The 20,023-nt window shown below is 47.5% G+C and overlaps 7 protein-coding genes across 7 annotated transcripts; 3 read left to right on the top strand and 4 right to left on the bottom strand.

Moving 5' to 3' along the window:
* Positions 1-21: 21 nt before the first annotated feature.
* POJ06DRAFT_268328 (cryptococcal mannosyltransferase 1-domain-containing protein) lies at positions 22-1,975 on the bottom strand (the record flags this gene model as incomplete). The annotated part of the gene is made up of 2 exons (XM_056189302.1): positions 22-1,158; positions 1,214-1,975. 2 exons carry the CDS (start codon positions 1,973-1,975, stop codon positions 22-24), a joined length of 1,899 nt encoding a protein of 632 aa, XP_056044199.1.
* Positions 1,976-4,720: 2,745 nt separating this feature from the next.
* POJ06DRAFT_111041 (major facilitator superfamily domain-containing protein) lies at positions 4,721-7,370 on the top strand. Its single transcript, XM_056184066.1, has 3 exons — positions 4,721-5,428; positions 5,477-5,612; positions 5,664-7,370. Exons 1-3 carry the CDS (start codon positions 5,045-5,047, stop codon positions 6,938-6,940), a joined length of 1,797 nt encoding a protein of 598 aa, XP_056044200.1. The 5' UTR covers positions 4,721-5,044; the 3' UTR covers positions 6,941-7,370.
* An 838-nt stretch (positions 7,371-8,208) lies between these two features.
* On the bottom strand, positions 8,209-10,623 carry POJ06DRAFT_253600 (FAD-binding domain-containing protein). The gene is made up of 2 exons (XM_056187660.1): positions 9,988-10,623; positions 8,209-9,839 (listed from the first exon to the last, which is right to left on the bottom strand). Exons 1-2 carry the CDS (start codon positions 10,304-10,306, stop codon positions 8,695-8,697), a joined length of 1,464 nt encoding a protein of 487 aa, XP_056044201.1. The 5' UTR covers positions 10,307-10,623; the 3' UTR covers positions 8,209-8,694.
* A 1,908-nt stretch (positions 10,624-12,531) lies between these two features.
* On the bottom strand, positions 12,532-14,886 carry POJ06DRAFT_111090 (MFS general substrate transporter). Its single transcript, XM_056184067.1, has 4 exons — positions 14,364-14,886; positions 13,981-14,308; positions 13,784-13,906; positions 12,532-13,729 (listed from the first exon to the last, which is right to left on the bottom strand). The coding sequence occupies exons 1-4, from the start codon at positions 14,564-14,566 to the stop codon at positions 12,725-12,727; spliced, it is 1,659 nt and encodes a 552-aa protein (XP_056044202.1). The 5' UTR covers positions 14,567-14,886; the 3' UTR covers positions 12,532-12,724.
* Positions 14,887-15,622: 736 nt separating this feature from the next.
* Positions 15,623-18,243, top strand: POJ06DRAFT_253606 (uncharacterized protein). The gene is made up of 4 exons (XM_056187661.1): positions 15,623-16,211; positions 16,265-17,821; positions 17,883-18,026; positions 18,080-18,243. The coding sequence occupies exons 1-4, from the start codon at positions 15,666-15,668 to the stop codon at positions 18,131-18,133; spliced, it is 2,301 nt and encodes a 766-aa protein (XP_056044203.1). The 5' UTR covers positions 15,623-15,665; the 3' UTR covers positions 18,134-18,243.
* On the bottom strand, positions 18,244-19,143 carry POJ06DRAFT_253608 (uncharacterized protein). The gene is made up of 2 exons (XM_056187662.1): positions 19,014-19,143; positions 18,244-18,964 (listed from the first exon to the last, which is right to left on the bottom strand). Exons 1-2 carry the CDS (start codon positions 19,051-19,053, stop codon positions 18,285-18,287), a joined length of 720 nt encoding a protein of 239 aa, XP_056044204.1. The 5' UTR covers positions 19,054-19,143; the 3' UTR covers positions 18,244-18,284.
* A 1-nt stretch (position 19,144) lies between these two features.
* POJ06DRAFT_111128 (ubiquitin-related domain-containing protein) lies at positions 19,145-19,970 on the top strand. Its single transcript, XM_056184068.1, has 3 exons — positions 19,145-19,581; positions 19,727-19,771; positions 19,865-19,970. The coding sequence occupies exons 1-3, from the start codon at positions 19,330-19,332 to the stop codon at positions 19,880-19,882; spliced, it is 315 nt and encodes a 104-aa protein (XP_056044205.1). The 5' UTR covers positions 19,145-19,329; the 3' UTR covers positions 19,883-19,970.
* The last annotated feature ends 53 nt before the right edge of the window (positions 19,971-20,023 follow it).

Here is a 20,023-nt window from a genome sequence, read left to right on the forward strand (position 1 = left end):
CAAACCATGTAGAGCGATGACCTACTTCTCTTTCTGCAATATCCTGCGCTCTTCCATCCTCAAATCTTCCGCCATGCGCTCGTCAATATCTTCGACCTTTTTCTCCTTCTTCCGTTGGTATTCATATATTGTCTTTAAATCCATATCAGGCATTAGCACCTTGATCCTCATCGACGTCTCCTGTGTTCCATGTGGACAATGAATCCACGAGTCAATCACGCATCCGTCGTCAAGTTCTTCCCACTGGTAAAGCGATCCGAACCCAAGAATTTCCCATAGCCGTAGGATCGGTCGCTCAACAAGATCTACCCAGACACTCACGATGGGCGTGCGCAGGAAATACGCGTAATACCACCACCACTTGTACTCGTACGCCACGATAACCGACGTATCCATAACAATTCGCGGCCGCACCTCGCCACCAGAGGTTAGCATATACGAATTCAACAACGCGAGCGGGAGTAAGGTGCATTCAGAAATGGCGCATTTCGGCGGATTTGGAAATCGTAATGGCCGCACCAGTTTTGTCGCAGTCTGAGCAGGCGTGGTTAAAGTGTTGTCTTCGTCATCTCGCTGGTTCTGTAAAGGACCATATGTCCTCGGTGGTGACAAAAACGGACCAGCGTCCATGACCACTACGCCATTCCAGCACGTTCCGACATCAACTAATTCACCTTTTCGCACAGCTGCTCTATCTTCAGGCGCAGAAAAGAAAGGGTACATTCCGTTGATACCATTGCCACATTTGTCCCGTGCAGCCCATTGGTCATATAGCGTCGCCGTCTCCATATCTAATCCACATGCCATAACCACCGGGGCGAGCTCAGTGGCCGGTTGGTTCTGCACCGCGTCGAGCAGCTTCAAAACATCGGTATGTCTGTGAATGACATCGTTCAAGAAAATAACATGTTTCATCCTAGCCCCGAGCGGTGTAGACGAAACCTCTTCTAGCGGCGCAAGGGCAATATTGCGGACCGTTGTCATGTATGATATCCGTGTCTGCGCATCTACCCAAGGGTCGTGATAAGGCAACGGCCTCAGACCGGACGTTATGTTGAGAGTATTAGGAACGCCTTTGTGATGCAAGTAACGCGTGAACTGCAGAAGGCGCGATGCCGTGTTGTCTAGGGAATCATTTTCGGCCAGAGAGACGTAGACCTTGGCACGTTTTAGCATGATGCATCAGAGTGAGTGGTAGTCGACGTGGACTTACATTGTCTGATCCAAGAACATTAATCAATTTGGCCACTTCGGCTATCCAACTAGGTAAAATATCATCATTATTGTAAAAATTCGCGGCAATGAAATAGGCGTCCTCGGTTTTGGAATGGAGATGTTCCTTCACAAATTGTGTCTCTTGGCCGTGACGCGGATAAGGCGATTTCAGTCCGTAAGAAAAAGTTAAGCAGGTATATACGGCGCCAAAAATAATCACGATTATATTCCTAACAGTGAACCTTGATGTGTGAGCAGTTGCTTGACCAACTTTACCGAGGACGCTCTTTTCCGGAAGATCGTGGACTGACGTCAGGAATGAACGGTTGAGGAATATGACAAACTTGGCGGGAAGGTAGACAAATATAAACGCGACGAAGACAGAGAGATTGAGTGAATTGTGCGTGAATATCATAAATTCCAGGCGGAATATAAACGCTGGAATGACGAGGAAGACAATGGCGTGCGGCATCCGCCAAATATAATGGATCGGTGTACGAGCGCGGTCAAAGATTGCTTTAGCTCGACGGTGCCGCCACAATTTTGGGAGAGGGATGGAGAAGGCGACGTTAACCTTCAATTCGTTCTGTTGTCGGATGTCTTTGAATCCCGAATAGGAGGGAATTGATGGAGGAGACTCTGGAAACGGGATAACGGAGTCATTGCTCACCGACCATGTGCTCGATGTAACTGGACACAGGGACGAACCCGGAGACAGCGACGCCGAAGATGACACCCCTAGTGATTGGCATTTTGGCATTTGGAATTCTGGTCGCGGAGCTCAAGCACAGGGGACCATCGACCGTTACTGGTAACTAAATTATCGAGAGAGTGTATAGCCGACTACTATCTGAGCAAGGGCTCCTGCGATGGAGACGCATCGACGGTCGGTGAACTTGGTAATGGTGAAGTGTGAGAGTCTCGAGACAGAAACCGGGAGGGCCACAAGCTAAAAGGACACTCCGGTGCAAAACTCCCCATAATTAATCCCTCTATTTGTATCATAGCAACCGTTTCCCATGGTAAGTGTTAGCATCCCACAATTATCTGGCGAATATTTGGGACTGCTCAATTAGTCAAGATTGAATACATATTGAATAGGATATGGTATCTCTAGCAACTCTTTCAGTACCGTAACCCGTAAAAAGACGTCGGTGGCACTTGCAACGACATATGGCTAAGCATTGGTGGGAAATATGGCAGGGGAAGTAACCCCGACCTCGTTGAAGTAGCGAGTACCTGGCGCGGAGAGTACAAGCTCACAAGCTGTGAATCGACTACAATGCTCGGGTACCTGCTACGTGTTTCTTGCGGGTTGCAAGAGCATGAATGATGGCCGCGTGGCGCCCCATTGTACTCTGGCCTCCTAAACAGCACCACCGTAATCCGCACTAATTCGTAACGGGTTAGTGCTCTACTCATGCCACTTACGTCTCTTTAATTCAACCGTTATCGTACAACAGGAGGACAGGCTTCCCTTATCGATGTATCTGATCATAGCAATCTCAGACGACAAATAACTTCAGTTTGCGATAGAAGATCACAGGGTACAATTATGTACAGTTATTACTTTTCAACATTTTGAATACACGAATAGACACCTAACCAAAGCCTTTTCTGGTACAAGACCCAGAACTTGCCTGTAAGTATACGATACTTCAGCATCTCAACGCACTACGCACTGTGTCCAATTGAATCATGAAACGCCGTCAAGCGTCCCGAAAATTTGGTTCCCGGCGCTTGTTCGACAGCGATCTAGTAAACAAACGCCTGGTGATTGTTGCGAGTCCGTGGTAGAATAACGCACTGGCCAATCAATGGATCTCAATATGGCGTCTGAACACAAAATTTCTGCAACTGGTTCGATCGAATAAGTGACAATTGTCTAACAACATCAAGAATCGCCTGCCTCGTAACATATCGGTAGATGAACCTCCCGCTGGTACGAGTGGTTGACTATGAGAGACTACCGCAATATGGTCGACTGCCACCTACAGCTGCAGCAGTTTGCTAATAATACCGCGTGAATTGACAATCCGAAGTCCTACCTCACATCACAAACCATACTTAGATCAAGATCGAAATCGTATAGTTAAACTGAAACCTAAGCGTAGGTTTGACTTGAATCCTAAATATATTCACTCTTTACCAATGGCTGCACATTCCTTTCTGAATCCACGTTCTGGTGACTCGCAATTTAAGGTTCGGCGTGCATATTTGACAGGGGAATAAGAGACTCAGTCATTGGAGCATATAACGTCAGATTCAATGGTGACACAGTACTGGACTTGCTGATACCATTGTCGCGTGCTAAGTCTGAGACAGCTGTCGTTGGAGAGTACGGATAATAGAATTGACAGATAAGCAGAAGACCCGAGCAGCGACGCTCATCACAGTTTTTGTAGCAGATGTAATATTCCACGCAACGTGCTATAGAAATTATTCCGAAGACATTGCAGGACGACACAAATCGTAATCTAATGTCCTGGCAAGACAAATAAGCTCACAGACATGAGGAATCAGGAAATGGTCGAAGTACAGTGTCTCTGATTGCAGCTGTCTTCGCGTTCAGCGGCCGAATCCGGAGAACGAGGGGCGCATATGAATTGCAACGGGCAGCCTTGATAGGCATCCAAGTGTAAAGAGACGTAGCTGGCCAAAATAACGTGCTTGACGAACAGCATTGCGTCGAAAGATACGTGTGTGGCGCAATCGGCAAACCGGGCGGTGGAAGCTTGGCAGGCGACCAGTGTTCATCACTGCCAATATAGCTCTTAATCCCATAGAGTGCTTCGCATTATTACACCATCCCTATCGACCTGCAAACCTTAACGGCATCGTAATATCACGCTTTAGGCACTATTTCGGGTGAAGTAGCTGATATCCGATTTGAATACTGGCGTACGTCATTTGCTAGTCTTAAGATTCTGTTAGGCAAGACGTTGAATTAGCACTTCGATCCTGCGCAGTGCTTATCATGGACCCGAGGATATTCCGAACCCGTCTTGCCTGTTAGCAACTGATGGCATGCCAATCGATGAGTCCTAGGATACGCTTAATTGTCATGCGGGCATTAAGGTGCGATGCCCAGCGCATAGACCAACTTTTAACGTCTTGGTACTGTCGCGACGCCGCAGCGGAAAATTGCACCATAGTTCAGAGAAATCATGTGTTTAATTGACCGACATGGACATTGGAGGGGGTCACCAACTAATGTTCTATACTTCCTTCATAGTACGCGCTCTTCAATGATACTGCGGTATTGTTCTTGTTGAGGAACGTAGATCCGCCTGTGACTGCGATGGTGACCTTAGTAACTAGTCGCTTTCGCCCGCCACTGCGAATGCCACTGACCGGGTATAAGAACTAAACTTTAGCTTGAGCTTGCCGATGAAGATAGGGAACGTGATTGCTCAATCTTGCCAAGGACTACGTGATGCCGAGCGATTGGCTGGCAGATGAATCGACTGCACTTGGATCTGAGAACTACAATGTGAACCCCGAGACACCTGAGTTGCAGTTTTGGCCCTGAATTTGTTCTCTCTCACGCTATGATTGGTTTTCTCCTAGATGATCGCCGCTACTCACATACCGCCCGTGCCAAGTTGCTTTTGGAAAATGTCTGGTGCTCTCGCGCAATCGTTTCGCGGCTTTCGCGATGACGAAATAATACTGTGTATTGATGCTCTGTGAAAACTTTTCGGCGGCTTGCAGTCGCTTTATTCCTGGTATATAATGGTTCCATCGCCATACATAACGACCACTCACGATCATTGGCATCTTCGACAGCTATTTGATAGACTTCGATAGACCTCGCAGACTGAAAGATATGCCTGGAGACAGCTTTAATCGTGCCGCGGACACCAGTTCGGTAACAAGTGCTGAGAAAGACATACGTTTCGCGAGCGACAAGGCCCTCGACTACAGCTCCGATGACCATACCTCCGTTTCTAGCTTTGAATGTGACGAAAATGGAGTTCGCGCGGGAAAGTTGAACATTCCGGTTGACTGGCCACCGCTTGCCGCGCATGAGCCCAAGAAATATTATTTCTGGAACTTCCACGGTCCCAAAGGAGTTGATCTTGATGCGATTGCTACCCAACCGTCCGTGTACGACGATCCTGAGAAGGCGAGGTTGTATCAGCCTTTGCCTACGTACGAGAATTTACATCGGGTGGACCCAAAAGCTCGATGGACCTGGAGAGAAGAAATTGTATGTCTCCGTTTCAATATCTCTTATGATTGGTACTAACAGAAGTAGGCTGTCGTTCGCAAGGTAGATTTGCGCATAATGTCGTGGTGTGCGGTCATGTTCATGGCTCTTCAGCTTGATCGAGGCAATATTTCCCAGGCTGTGGCCGACAACATGCTCGACGATTTGCATTTAACAACAGATCGTAAGTATGAGGACTGTTTTCCTGAAGAAACTGATACTGACTGACGACTAGACTACAACAACGGCAATACGATATTCAAGGTTTTCTTTTTGGTCTCAGAGCTTCCATCGCAACTTGTCAGTAAGAAGCTAGGCCCCGATCGTTGGATTCCTATCCAGATGTTCTCATGGAGTGTTGTTGCCATGTGCCAATTCTGGTTGAACTCCACCGCATCATTCTACATTACCCGAGCTCTGCTGGGTGCACTTGAGGGTGGTTTTATTGCCGATGTGTGTCTCTACTTGTCGTACTTCTACACCGGTGTGGAGCTTCCGGTTCGTCTTGCCTACTTCTGGGCTGCTCTTACGGTCTCTGAGATTGTTGCCGCGTTCATGGGGTTTGGAATACTGCACATGCGGGGCGTACAGGGAAAAGAAGGATGGCGCTGGCTTTTCCTTGTTGAGGGCGCTATCACAGCTTGCATTGGGATCATATCATGGCTTCTCATGCCTCCTTCACCTACGAAAACTGCGTCCTGGTTCCGTGGTAAGGATGGTTGGTTTACTCCTCGTGAGGAGACCATTATTGTGAACCGCGTACTCCGTGATGATCCGTCAAAGGGCGACATGCACAATCGACAGTCCCTTGACTTTCAGATGTTCTGGCGGTCGCTCACCGACTACGACTTGTGGCCAATCTACATCATAGGCTTGATGTTCTTTATTCCGTCGTCGCCTGTTGATACCTACCTTACCCTTACGCTGCGGTCGCTCGGTTTCACTACATTCGAGACTACGCTCATGGTGCTTCCGAAGCAGTTTCTCCACTTGATTTTCCTTCTTACAGTGACTTATATTTCGCAACGCTACAACGACCGCGCGTACACTGGCATCACCGCTCAAATATGGATTCTCGCAGCACTGATCCCTCTTCGAGTATTTGGCGCAAGCACCAACCGTTGGGCGAAGTACGTTGTAACCACATTGCTTCTCTCTTATCCGTCGACACACGCTATCCAAGTCGGCTGGACATCTCGCAATTCCAACTCTGTCCGTACCCGTACAGTTTCGGCGGCAATGTACAACATGTTTTGCCAACTTGGCGGTATCGTTGCATCTTATATCTATCGACAGGACGACCGACCTCTGTACCACCGTGGTAACTCGGTTCTAATTGGCATCGCAGTCTTGAACGTCTTCATTTATATTGGAACCAAGTTCTATTACGTTGCACGGAACAAGAGTCGCGATAACAAGTGGGCTGCGCTCACTCCAGAAGAGAAAGATAACTATCTCAGGAATACAAAAGATCAGGGCAATAAGCGCCTCGATTTCCGATTCGCGCACTAGATGGTACATCTGGTGTAGAGCATTGGCTGACGCTGGAAATTGGCTGTGTTACTAAATTCTTACTTAATAAATTTACTTTTACTTTCCGCAGAAATGCCAGCTGGCTGGTGTTAAAAAAGATGGTTCCTCCTTAATTTTACAATCAGATTGTGGAGCTGAGACGCTCATGCAACTGGTATGATACAAGCTCGCTATCGTAATTCGTAAACTGCTTAACTTTGGCACGGAGCTAATCCTGATGCGAAAGCGAGCAGAACGAATACGAACGAGTTCACACGTCGCACGAAATAATTGATCCGAGTCACGCCGAGCCCATAGCAGAACCCTTACCCATTAAAATACGGATAATCTAATCTGATTGTGCCGCTGAGCCCTTTTGTCAGCAAGGGGGCAAGGGGGTCACACCTGAATAATTAACCTGCAGGATCGACGGCTAAAAGGTGAAAGAAACGCAGGTAAAAAATACAAAGTGACACAGTATGGCCAAGATTCGCCATGGATTCTAGACTCGCGTAAGCGTAAGTCTTGCTGTCATCGATCGGCGGCATTCCAAAGGCTGCGAGATTTTTTTGGTTTCCGAGCTGTGAATCACGCAAGCATAAAAGAATATGTGGGCCGTGAGCAAAAGCAAATACTAGTGGTGGCAGGTACCAAATCAAGAATGGTAAAGGCTGTAAAGTCGTTTAGTCTATCTGATAGCTTAAGCAAGCCGACACGGTCTGGATCTCCATTTTACAAATAAAGACCAAATCGCTTCTTGACTGTCTTTTCCGTCTCAATGACATTTCATTGGCCACGCTGCAATCGTGCGCCGTTTCCAAAGGTTAAGGTTTTGAAAATGCAGCGGCTTTCTCTTTTTGTTTTGGTGCCTATATCGGTGGGCCACCAATTGTAGTCCATATATCTCGCCCGTGATTCGGCAATAAGCCGCTTACCCAGCCACTCCCGACATCGTCTTTCGGAAGCAGTCCGAAGCAATAACTTTGGTTCTTATCGGCATGATGTACAGGTCAGTCCAGCCATCAGTCAGACAAGTGACTGTTGATAACGCGGATCATGTCTAGATCCACGTCTAGGCGGTCTGCGGGGAGGAGCCGCGATCAATGGTCCAGACGTGTCTAGATCTGGAGAATTAGATCGTCAACGTCAAGGTATTCAGCCCCAGTTGCCAGTCGGCTCACGAGACCATAAGGAGGGGATCTTCTTTGTGCAACGTATTGGGTAGGTAACATATTAGCTAAGCCAGATTTCACGTTACAATTATAAGACTTTAATATAATGCATGAAATATATTGAAAAGCACTACCGGCCAAAGGATGAAGGAATACAAGAAAGATCGACTGTCATATTCAATGAAATAAAGTAAGGAACGTACCTGGATCTGATAACATCATATCAGACTCGTAACATAGCAAAACAAAAAAAAACAAAGAAAATCTATTTACCACCTAACCTGAATATGAAAGGAACGAATACAGAATGAAGCACGTCATTAATTGTTTCACTAGTGGTATTAACCATCTACTATGAACCAAAAATGAAGCGGGAGGATTAATTCCCAAACCCCAGACCATTCAATAATATGTCTCCCACTTCTACATTCGAACTCCAATGAGATTGCCACTTTACCACAAAGGCGATACATTATGTAACATAACTCCAAAAATTAAAATATTACCCCGACAATACAATATAAAACACAACTCAAGCAATCATAACTACACCGCGATGCAAAAATTTTGAAAGATGCCAATTTACCAGCCGAAGTTCTCAGAGAAGAACTCGACATCAACACCCTGCCAAAGGAGCGAAGCACAAGCGTTACGCGAGTTGCGGACGAGAGGTGCGGGTCCGCAGACGGCAACAGCACACTTCTGGCCTTGAGCAGCAGCAACGGAATCCTTGACGTACTGCTCAATGTTAGGACGACCCTGCTCGGCAGTAACCCAGACCTTGAAATCAACGTTGTGCTTGGGGTCCATGTCAACCCAGCTGATGAAATCGCGCTGAGGAACAACCCAGAAGAAATCGACTTCCATGCCAGGGAACTGACGGGTAAGCTCAACGGCCTCGGGGTAGCTGTAGGCAACACCAGCGCCACCGGCAAGAAGAATGACCTTGGAGAAGCCATCGAACTTTGGTGGGGAGCCATAGGGACCATGGAAAGTAACACGGTGCTCCTGCTCATCAGCCAAGAACAGCGACTTGGAGAAACCAGAGCGAGCACGGATGATGAGCTCAAGCGTGTTAGGGTTGGGAGGAGAAGCAATAGTGAAGGGGTGAGCCTGGAGGGGAGCAAGCTTGTTGATGGTGACGTAGACGTACTGGCCAGTCTGCCAGTGAATCTCACGGAAGGTCGACTTCACATTCATCGAAAGCTTAACGGTGTTTCCGGACAAGACAGTCGTGGTAGCCATGACATGGTGGGCATTCTTGAATCGGTTGATTCTGTCCCAGAGCCAGATGGCGGAAGCGGCAGCGCAGTATGGGCGGCAACGCGGGTAATGGAAGAAAAGGAGCACAATACCAGCGACCAAAAACCAAACGTGCGCATACAAGAAGACCTCGTACATTTTGTTACGTGCAGGGGCGAACGAAGTGACAAGAATAATAGTGAAAGCAAGGCCAGTAAGACCACCGCCAACACCAATTTGCGCGCTTCGCATGAGCTGCTCCTGAAGAGTACGACCATTGTACGAATAAGCAATGATATGGCCGAGAGCAGTCAAGCACACAACACGGCCGGCATGACGGTGGAGAATGTTGTATCCTTCATGCGACCAGCCAGTCCACTGGACAAGAAGACCAGTCTTGGATCCAAGCAAAAACATGATGGGAAGGTTGACAACACAAACTAAACCAAATCGGTTGCCCATGTAGCTCACATCCTGGGTAGCATCTAGAAAGAGTCTATGTTAGCTCGTGATGACTCAGACAAACATGCTTGCAAATTATCCCCAGTCAAATCCGATCATGAATTCATGATCAAAGTCATTCTACTATTGAATATATTGACCTGGAGTCTTAAATTTATAAGTTAAACTCACCTCCATAGAAGCAGTAAAAGGCGTTAAGGCCGAGGTAGCCAAGAAGGACCAACATGGTGCCATTGGCCTCAAGGTAACGACCAGGGGCCTGGTAAAGAAGAGCAGATCGAACCTGGCGATAGACACGAGTCGCGCCGACGGCAGGAGCGATGGTCTCGCCACCGAGAAGTGGTCGCTTCTCGCCGGCCTTGGGCTTCATGATGAAATGAAGCTTGTAGAAGTAGGACGCGGTGGCGACGAGAAAGAAGAAGCCAATGATGGCATTGTATGTTGGGACGAACACTCGCGAGAATTCGCGGCCAGTGAGTGCTTCGGCCATGGTTGTTGTCTGTAAGGCGATGTTGCGGTGGAAAGAAAAAAGGAAGAAGGGGAGAGTGAAATAGAAAAGAGAGAAATAGAGATGGCGGCGCGATCCAAGGAGGGTGGTGGTGGTCTGGATCGAGCTCAGCGTAGCGTAAAATTGCAGGTAACAGCTATCTGCGACTTGTCCCCTTACGGCTTATACATGGCTCGAAATATCCGCCTATCAGCAGGAGGCACGTGCGGGTCGCTACTTAAGGTCGGATGTGTTAGCGTGCGTTTGTGAGTTGAGTGCTGGAACAGCATTTCTAATGGGCGGTCGAGACCCCCGAAAGCTCCTACACGCCGTGGCAACGCTTAGCCCGCGATACGAGGGCCCTAACCCTCAGGAACACGAATACCGCATGGTCCTCCAACCAACGATAGCAAAAACCCTATCCCCTATCTACGCAGCACACCATATCGGGTCGCTATCGCAGCATCAGAAGCTTGTTCTTTGTGATACCTACTCCCGAACCACGGGTTCCCCAGAGCAAGTATTATTAAATGGTTGCCCAATTTAAAACCTCCAGAAGAGACGCAAGGCCGGGAGAGCGCGTTATTCGTTACAGTTACTTCTGGCTTACGTTTTTGTCCACCTTTGTTGTGGCGTATCTAGTGACAGGGCATGGCCAGGCCCGCCGAGTTATTAGCGCATTTTGACGCACAATGTAGACATTTGGATGCCACTCATGTGGCGTTCTTTCGGTGACTGTCGGCTTGTCCGCGCTGGCTTTGGTTTAGTTTGTGCTTTAATGATGCCTATTCCTACAAAAGAGGAAAGTGAAAACAAGACCAACTTCACTTAGGATCTTACGACAAAAAGGGAAAGTGTGAGCAAGACCCCGTTATTTCACTTGTGACCTTATTTGTGTCCCGGTAGCTTGTTGTCTTCGCATTGTCCTACATTACTAGGACGGGCTGCGGGAATAGACCCGCCAAAGGGCTTGCATTTCTGTTTGGCAGAAATTTGCCAATCATCTCACGTCGAAAAGATGTTGCGATAGGACCGACTGTCGAAGAATGGCAGAAGTGCGGCATTTCGATCCTCCAGATCTACATGGTGCCGGAGACCACGGATATTTGGCCCTGTGGCGAGATTATGCTTTGCAGCTATTCCAGACAAGGTAAGTAAATGCACGCTTCCTGTATAGGTCAAGCGCCACAGCCGCAATCCCCTTTGCCAAACATTCACGATCGCCACTAAACTTACTCCCGGAAACGGATGCATATTCGGTTGTCACAATCTTATTTCCTAACCCTGTGACATACTTCGGATCGAATACGAACAGGAAAGTTCATAGGTAGTGCCGTCCCTTCAAATACGATGCATTTGTCACGACGGCCCAGTTGTACGCCTTCCAAGACTATCTTCACTTTAAAGCTGTCGTTTCACCCCCAGTCTGTACAACGTCAGTTCGAGCGCTATAGAAATACGAGCTTCACTAAGTGGCCGAGCTCCACGCAGTCCTACACTGTATTCAACCCGCTGAAGTCAGACTTGGGTATCATCCAGGAACGCTACAGCCTGGCATGACCCGAGCTGGTATCGCCTGGTAGACCAGACCTGCAATGCATCGTCTGTATCGATTGCATGACCTAGCGTAAGTAGTTGTGAGGGGATAAATGGTCCGAATCAGTCCAATGTCGGCTCGTGAAATAGATTCGGGGACGACTAGTCCACGCCATGCGCGCGACAGCTCATCACGTTGCGTGACTAACCTCCGAATGCGGATTGATTTAAACAGTTGGACAATAGAGCAAATTGCGGGCTATTGTGCTCTGTCATAGTCTGCTAGTTTACGACAAAAATTCTGACCAAGAATCGCCAAAAGGGTTGACGGGCAAGATCTAAACATTAACACTAGCAAGTTTGAAGCTCTCTCCCCCTTTTTACTTGTGCGCATTGAGTTAGCGTAACCGGTCGACTGCCGTGCCTCCACCTCCAAGGGGTCGGGGTCTGAATACCCAACTATTGGAACCATATGTTCGGGCGGTGCGGCCAGTGGCATTGTTGACTTCTTCGTAGTTCTCAAGATAGTAGTAGAATCGGATATGATAATGCAAGCGACATCTGGAAATACGCTATTTTTGTAGGATTAGCATTAGTATCATATGGATCGATTGCTTTTGGTGGTGAAGACCGAATTAAACATGATTTAATTCCCACTCCGAAACTCTAATGAGCCGCATACCCACATTTTGACGTCGATGATACAGTAGTAACACAAGAAATTATTCAAGCACATGTGTCACAACCAATGATTAGTCGTATATGAACTAGTTGGTAGTTGCGGATCACTGAGAACCCATGCTTAGACTACAACTGGCATGAGCATTATGTCAGTCAAAGTATTATACATTTCTATATGCACTACCATGGACTGTCATGTCTAACTTACTCCACCCCTTTGCTCTTGCCTTCTTGCAAGGATCTAATGCCCGACTCTACCAATGTCCAGTACGTGCCTGCGGAATTTCGTCGCAGCGACTTCCCGTACTTAATAAATATTAGAAACGTTCCAAACAGCACCAAGCAAATTACTGCCATCTCAATAAACCCATTCTGGTATCCAGCTCTCTCCAACCACGGCGTCACCGCGTAGCCATAGCCGAACGCCACGGTACATCTAACAATGTTGAGGGACATCAAAGTCTCCCCGGAAATCTCTTTGTAGGAGTCAATGGTGTAGCCAATCATGATACTGCCAGCGGTACTAAGGGTGAAGCCCAGCATCCCCATACCGAACATGAGGCCCACCCAGTGAACTTGATGACTGGCGCCTACACCCCACAAAATCATCCCTGCCGGTGGTATGATGCAAAGCGCCGTAGCTGACCATAATCGATATTCAGCTTCCCTGTATCCGTTGTTCCTTCTGGCAAGATAGATACAGATGCGGTCGCTCACGTCGCCGGCCCAATATGATCCAATGGCAGAGCCTATAGTAGGAGCAATATAAAATAGACCAACAATAGAGCTCTTGAAGTTATATGGCGGAGCAGATAAGATGACGGACGCGGTCGCGTTCATTGAAGAGAATGCGCAAGCCGCCACGCCATGGAACAAACCAGCCCACAGAACAATAGGAAGCTTTGCAGAAACAACGAAAGGTCTGTACATGATCTTGAAAAACTCATTGGGCTTATCTGGAATAATCCGCCACATGGCAAGGGATCTGAAATACGAAGACTTGGAGTATGGCCGAGTATGCGTGGTTTCGATGTCCACGGCACTAGATGAAATTTGCTCGTTTTTGTCGTTAAGAGAATCCTTCCTGCCAGATTCAATATTTCCACCGATGGTTGCGGCTTCAAAAGTTGTTTCCCTATAGTACATTGTCTCCTCCATGAAAAAGAAGCACAGGACGCATGCAATTGCACTGAGAATGGCGCACCAATACTGCAGGGGTTAACAAATATACTTTTCAAGGGCAAAAAAGAGAAACTACCATACCATGACCCATTGCCAACCCTGGCTCTGATTTATGAAGCCATTGGCTAGAGGAGCTAAATACGCGCCGGCTGTAAGCATGAGGAGATAGAGACCAATTTGGTGTCCACGCTGGTGGTTGAAATACTATAGATACTGATATTAGCAGGAAGCCCCCGGACTCAGAGATCAAATATATATGCGTGTATATAAAACCGTACCATATCTGTTACACTAACTTCACACAAGCACTCAATTGGCGCACCCACGAACCCCAGCAGAACTCTTTGCACAACCCACGTCGCGTAGCTTGTGGAATACGCAGTCCATACAGAAATAGCTGCAGTAAATGCTAAACTGAGCACATACGATCCCCGTCGGCCAAACGTCAAACCAATAGGTTGCCATATTAAACAGCCCCAGCCGAAGAAAAGTAGCATCGTGCCGGTTCCACTGTTGAGATCAGCGACTGTAAGACCTGTTTTCTCGGATATATCGATAAGAATGGAATATACTCCCGCACTGGCCCACCCGACAATAAATGTGTAACTAGAGCCGTTAGATCATTTATCTCCGACCAACGGGTTTAACGACTGCAACTTACAAATGAACTAGAGCCATCGTGCGCCATTTTCTCGCGGGTGCCCAATTCAGAGGGTCCTCAGGATCATCAGTTGGCGCTGGAACCAACACGATATCCTTTTGCGTCTCCGATTTTGGTAGATTATGGGAGCCATCCAGGTCGACTAAAAACACGGTTCCCGGGACCGCGCTTTCATCGATGCGAGGTTGAGATGTAGGTCCCATTGCTCAGACCAAGTCTAAGACTATTGCAAAATGAAGTCGTAGGACCTGTGTCCAAAAATTTCCCGAGATTGAGAGACAAACTACGCAACAGAAGGAATAGACGCAGCAGAAAATGCTACTGACGAACTTATATAAATGATATCGGCTCGCTAGCGGGCACTAATTATGAGCTCGTAAACTGCAGCGAATGCAACCGCGCGGATCAACATCACGGCCGCGAAATTCCTGAATTGCGAGCTTTTATATAGAATGGAGCACTGGACTCCGGTGCATCCAGAATTGGCCGAGCTCGAGCTTTTCTAGGCAATGTCGGCATCAATCTTTGCGCAAAGAGGACGGCGCTAATCTGTATCAGGACTAGTGGCGGCTGTTTTGCCAACCTATAAACGTTAAATGGGCGGGAACGTATTTAACTCAAAACCTTAATGGACTTGGTCCCACTGGACGACAGTCAGCCGGAACAGCCAAGACGCATTTTCGACATTTTGTTGAGCGCTGCACAAAGTCCGTCTTGATTATTCCGTATGATTCCGATAGTACGTTGGGCCCAAATCCAATTGAGGTCGTCTAAAGACTTCGTTAGCGGCATTCAATAGTAAGGATTCACTCTTTGTTCACCGAAGTCTCATCGTGTTCAACTGCAGGTAAAGGTTAGGCCGTGGCGCCCATCTACTGTAGTAGGATTGCCGCATTGAGATGGATTGGTGGCACAAAGAAACTATAGCCATCGGTTTAATCTCAGGGGTAGGCCATTGTTAAAAGGTCAAAGAAATTCGAATTCTGACTATCCACTGTGCAGCTTCGAAAACTCATGGAAACATTAAAAATATCGACTATCATTTCCCTTCATGTGACTTTGGTGAAATGTTTGCGCGCTAGATTATGCGCTAGAACTTGCCATTGTGACAAAAATATGGCGTGCAAGGACCAAGCAAGTGATTACCGAGACAAATAGTCTGTGGTATCACCGGTTGCACGTCTAAAGTACAACAGCGCACCGCGGCGCGATACCCGGATACGCGTCACTGTCTCGCGTTCTCGCGTTCTCGCGTCCAGGTTGTGTTCCCAAAAGTTGGTAGTCCCAAAGTAGACCCCAGTTATGGACTCTCCGATGTACGAGCTTGTCTCATACGCCCGCTCTCATGGAATTTCTATCGATCATACCAAAGTCAGTTACTGGTCGGTTTTGACAAAGTCAGCGACCTTGCCTCTCCAAAAGCTCACATTGAAGTGGCTGATACCACCTCTACATCTTATTCTTCGAGAGGATTTGCATAATAGCGATGAATGGATCAATTATATTGACAAAGTTATTAACACAGAAACTGAAGTCAATGTCAACGATTACATTGGGTTGGAGACGCTGCGAAATGTTGAAGTTGAGTGGATGAAGATGGATGAGCCTGAACTTCGAGGACCAGCAGTGAGACCATACCTAGAACGCGTTGCACCATTTGCATATATGGGGAACATGAAAGTAGAAGATCCTGAAGTTGAAGAGGATCCTCTTTGGATTGCTGGAAATTTTTGTTTTCAATATAAGGAAAAGCTGCAGGTTACTGCCGATGTTATGGCGCTGCTTTCGAAAGTCACGACACAGACAGAGATTAATACGAGCAAAGTCTTCATTTATACATCATTACATGCACGCAATTTGGTGAGGATTTGACTTTGAGCTATATCTAACATTGAATTTAGCGATTTAAGGATAGGTTCTCATCACCGCTACTGCCGATGTACCCCGAACGCGAGCCATTTGAGCCAACCTCCGAGCTTCTAACATCATTTCCCGAATCTCCACTATCAAAATGGTCAATATCAGAAACGCTAAGTCCAGCGACGTCACTTGCGCCTATTTCCACAACTGATTCATCTCCGTTGATACCACGGAAACGCACGCACGCGATGCATTTCTCGAGCCCAATACTCCCGGCGACGGTTACTTCCAAAAGAGTCAAGAACGTTTCATTTCCAGACGATCTTCCGCTAGAAGCTGCACCTCCGACGACGTATTCACAAGTGCTACAACGACGTGATAGCCAACTGGAGTTTGATATGCGACAAGACGCAGCACTTAGCACATCAGTTCTTCAAACGGAGAATATTTCAGAAAGTGACGTTGCATTGAGAATTGAGGGTCCAGTCGTCGTACCTCTGGAAACTGCTGCTCAGCGACGTGCAAGGGTGAAAGTTGGCTTTCCAGCGACTATGAAAGATATCAAAGGAAGAGTAAAGGAATGGCGAAAACTTGGGAACGATTGGACTATTAGGTGGAAACCTTTTGAATTTGCGATAAAGGATGTGATATTGCAACAGCAAGAAGGCGAATGCCTATCGAATGGACAGAGTGACGATATTGTGGTAGAACAGTTACCAGAGCTGGAGAACATGGAGAACGAATCAGCGCCGAGACGGTCTAAGATTGCGGATTGGCAACTGAGCGACGAAGACGACAATGACATTGAGTATTTTCAACTCAAGGACGATGAAAATAGTCGTCATTCGTTGCCTGATTACCCAGGTATCGAGAGTTTGGAAGATCTTGTGGCGTCTCGCAAGTCGAAGAACGTACGGTTGGCGGATGATGGTAACAGTGATACAAGACAAAATCTCCCGGTCAATCCCTTTGAGTTCTTTACGTTTGAACCAACGGTTAGCCATGGAGTCTCTACTGACGGAGATTCAGAAGAGTCGTCGAAAGAAGAACAGCTTCGTGAAGAGAAACGCCATCGCGACATAATCAATGCTGCTAAAGTGCGCGAGGCCGCCATGAAGAGCCTGGGGGTTACAGCCTTTGATCCAGAGACCAAGATCATAGTTAACACTACATTCCTGACGATGAACAGAATGACTTATTGCGATATTTTGCAATGCACGTCGGGGTTAACTGCAATTGAGCGCGACTACGGTCCAGAAGAAGCCGATATTTTACTTTCATCATCGTGTGGCTTAATGGTGTGCTCATTCCCACAGATCATGCAACGAGAACTTGACGGTACTCGCATTGTTGTGAGACGGGCCAAATCTTTGTTTGAGCGGGTGGAGAGGCTATTCATTCTAGTGCGCATTTCCCCGAATATAAGCTTGAAAACTCCAAGTGACTGGACTGCCTTGGCGGATTTCATTGCGAGTTTGGCGGGCATCAGAGTATGTCTCGTGAAAGACTCTGAAAGCCTCGACGTTGTGCGCTGGCTGATCAGCATGTGCCAACAGTTTGGAGGGCGAGGAAACGGTATTGCGGCTGTGGAGACTACGGTTTGAAATTTTCATCTTCTCCTTTACGATGCCGAAAGGAAAGAATTACTAACAGTGCCAGTGGGAACGATTTTTGCGTAGGGCCGGCGTGAATGGGTATGCTGCTCAGGAGATTTTGAAGAAAATGCATCTCAAGTTGTTTGTTGAATGCGGACATCAGGAGAGGTTGAATGCGTTTGTTGATCTGGTTGGACTGAAAGTCTTGGTAAGCGCAATAATTTAGTTTTACTTGGCGTGGCATACGCTAATTAAATGCAGACAACTGTTACAAGAGTCCTTAACGCGCCGTTATCCCGCAATGGAGGCGGATAATTTTTTAGCCGCATGGGGAGAGAGATACTGCCAGCGTTGCTTTTACCATCGCTTCCAATCCTTTCTGGAACTTGCTACCGTACGCAGCATAAGAAATACATTACGAAAATAGCCCTAACGCCATGAACATGTGCAATAACTATTTGAAACACTAATTCTTGGAGAAGTTCATGCTGTAACCACCCTTTCCATCAGGTTGCATCTTAAACATATCAGTGCTCAATCCAAATGGCCGTAATATGCCATTTCCCAGTTCTTTCAATTTCCCTAACATCTCGGCGGTCTCTTTCTTCTGAGCTTCCTCGATCTTCGGTTGGATTCGGATCATCGCCAAACTAGTCTCTTTTGTAGGCGAAATCTCATGGGCAAGTTTGTAGTCCTCGGCAGCCGCTTGCAAGGACGACCAAGTTCCAATCCTCTCGTTGGCCTGGGCACGACGTAATAACGGCTTCATATACTTTGGCTGCAACTTGAGCGACTTTGTGGACGTTTCGACCGTATCGGTCCACTTTTCCAACTTAGCATTGCAGGCCGAAATATTGCTCCACAAAACAGATCGCGGGTGATCAAGGTATTTCGGACATATCGAGAGCGCTTCGGTATACTTGTCTATTGCCGTCTCATAGTCTTTGTCAGCGAACAGGACGTTGCCTTTCTGCTTGATCTCGTCGGATTGGGCTAGTAGCGACGCTTCCTCTTCCGGACTGAATCTTACGAGCTCTTCTTCTTTACTTTCGTTCTCAGACATATCGTTCGTTTCAGACTTTGGTCGCTCTGCCGGTGGTGGAGGACTTGATGACTCGGACCGCGAGTCTGCAGACAGCGGAGTCGCTAGATACCGTTAGCATCACCAGGTGCACGTTGAATATTATATGCGCACCTTCGTCCTTTGTATCCTCAAATGTCTCTAAGACAGCCATCGAAACGCGTAGAAAAAAATTTATGCGATCTGCAGGTTAAGGTAGAAAGTCGGGGGTCGTGATATTGACATGTCCTGCACTCGAGCCCTTACCCAAACAGACATCGCGTAACAGGATTAGGAATGCTACTGGTAGTTTTTCCTCCGTTTGGTGCAATCCTTCAGATCTTCACGTTACCACGCCTCCGCGCCTTTCCTGTCCGATTTGACAATTTACACGATCACAGTCGTTTCAATTAGTCTTGGTTACTAGAAATAAACACCAAAAAAAAAAAAGATGTCCGCCGACGACAACACGACGCCCACGATCCCACAAGTTAAGCCCGAAGGCGCGGCCACGCCGTCCGGCGGCGAGCACCTCAACATCAAGGTGACCGACAACAACAACGAAGTCTTCTTCCGAATTCGAAAGAGCACTGCTTTGAAGAAATTGATGGATACTTTCTGTGAGCGGCAGGGCAAGGCGCGGAGTAGTCTGCGATTTTTGTATGACGGTGAGCGAATCAACGAGACAGATACGCCTGACGCGGTAGGTCGATTTCGTAATTGCGGACAATATCAAACGCGATGGGGGTCAGAATAAGGCGGTAGGATGGGGAGGATTGGCGCGCGCGCTAATGGATGATACTGCGATGCGTGATGTATTAATGACAGTGGCTGACAATTGACCATAGCTAGGAATGCAGGACGGAGATACTCTCGAAGTGCATCAAGAGCAGGTATGTACGATCAAGCACAGTCAATACTCATTGGCACGGTGCGGTGCTGCTTACACGTCAGACTGGAATGCGGGCTAACAACGGACGGGTCAGATCGGTGGTGCTTTCTAAAACATTACTTGTCGCCAACAATCTCACAAATGCCACATTACCATTCGGGAAAGAATCAGCATGGAACCACGGTCAGCGAATTAAGAAGTTATGTTCGGGCTCAGGTGTAGGTCGATTAGGTTTGTGGATACCAATTATAGG

This window comes from Lipomyces tetrasporus (assembly GCF_029532465.1).
Source record: "Lipomyces tetrasporus strain NRRL Y-64009 chromosome Unknown POJ06scaffold_5, whole genome shotgun sequence".
NCBI lineage: Eukaryota > Fungi > Ascomycota > Lipomycetes > Lipomycetales > Lipomycetaceae > Lipomyces > Lipomyces tetrasporus.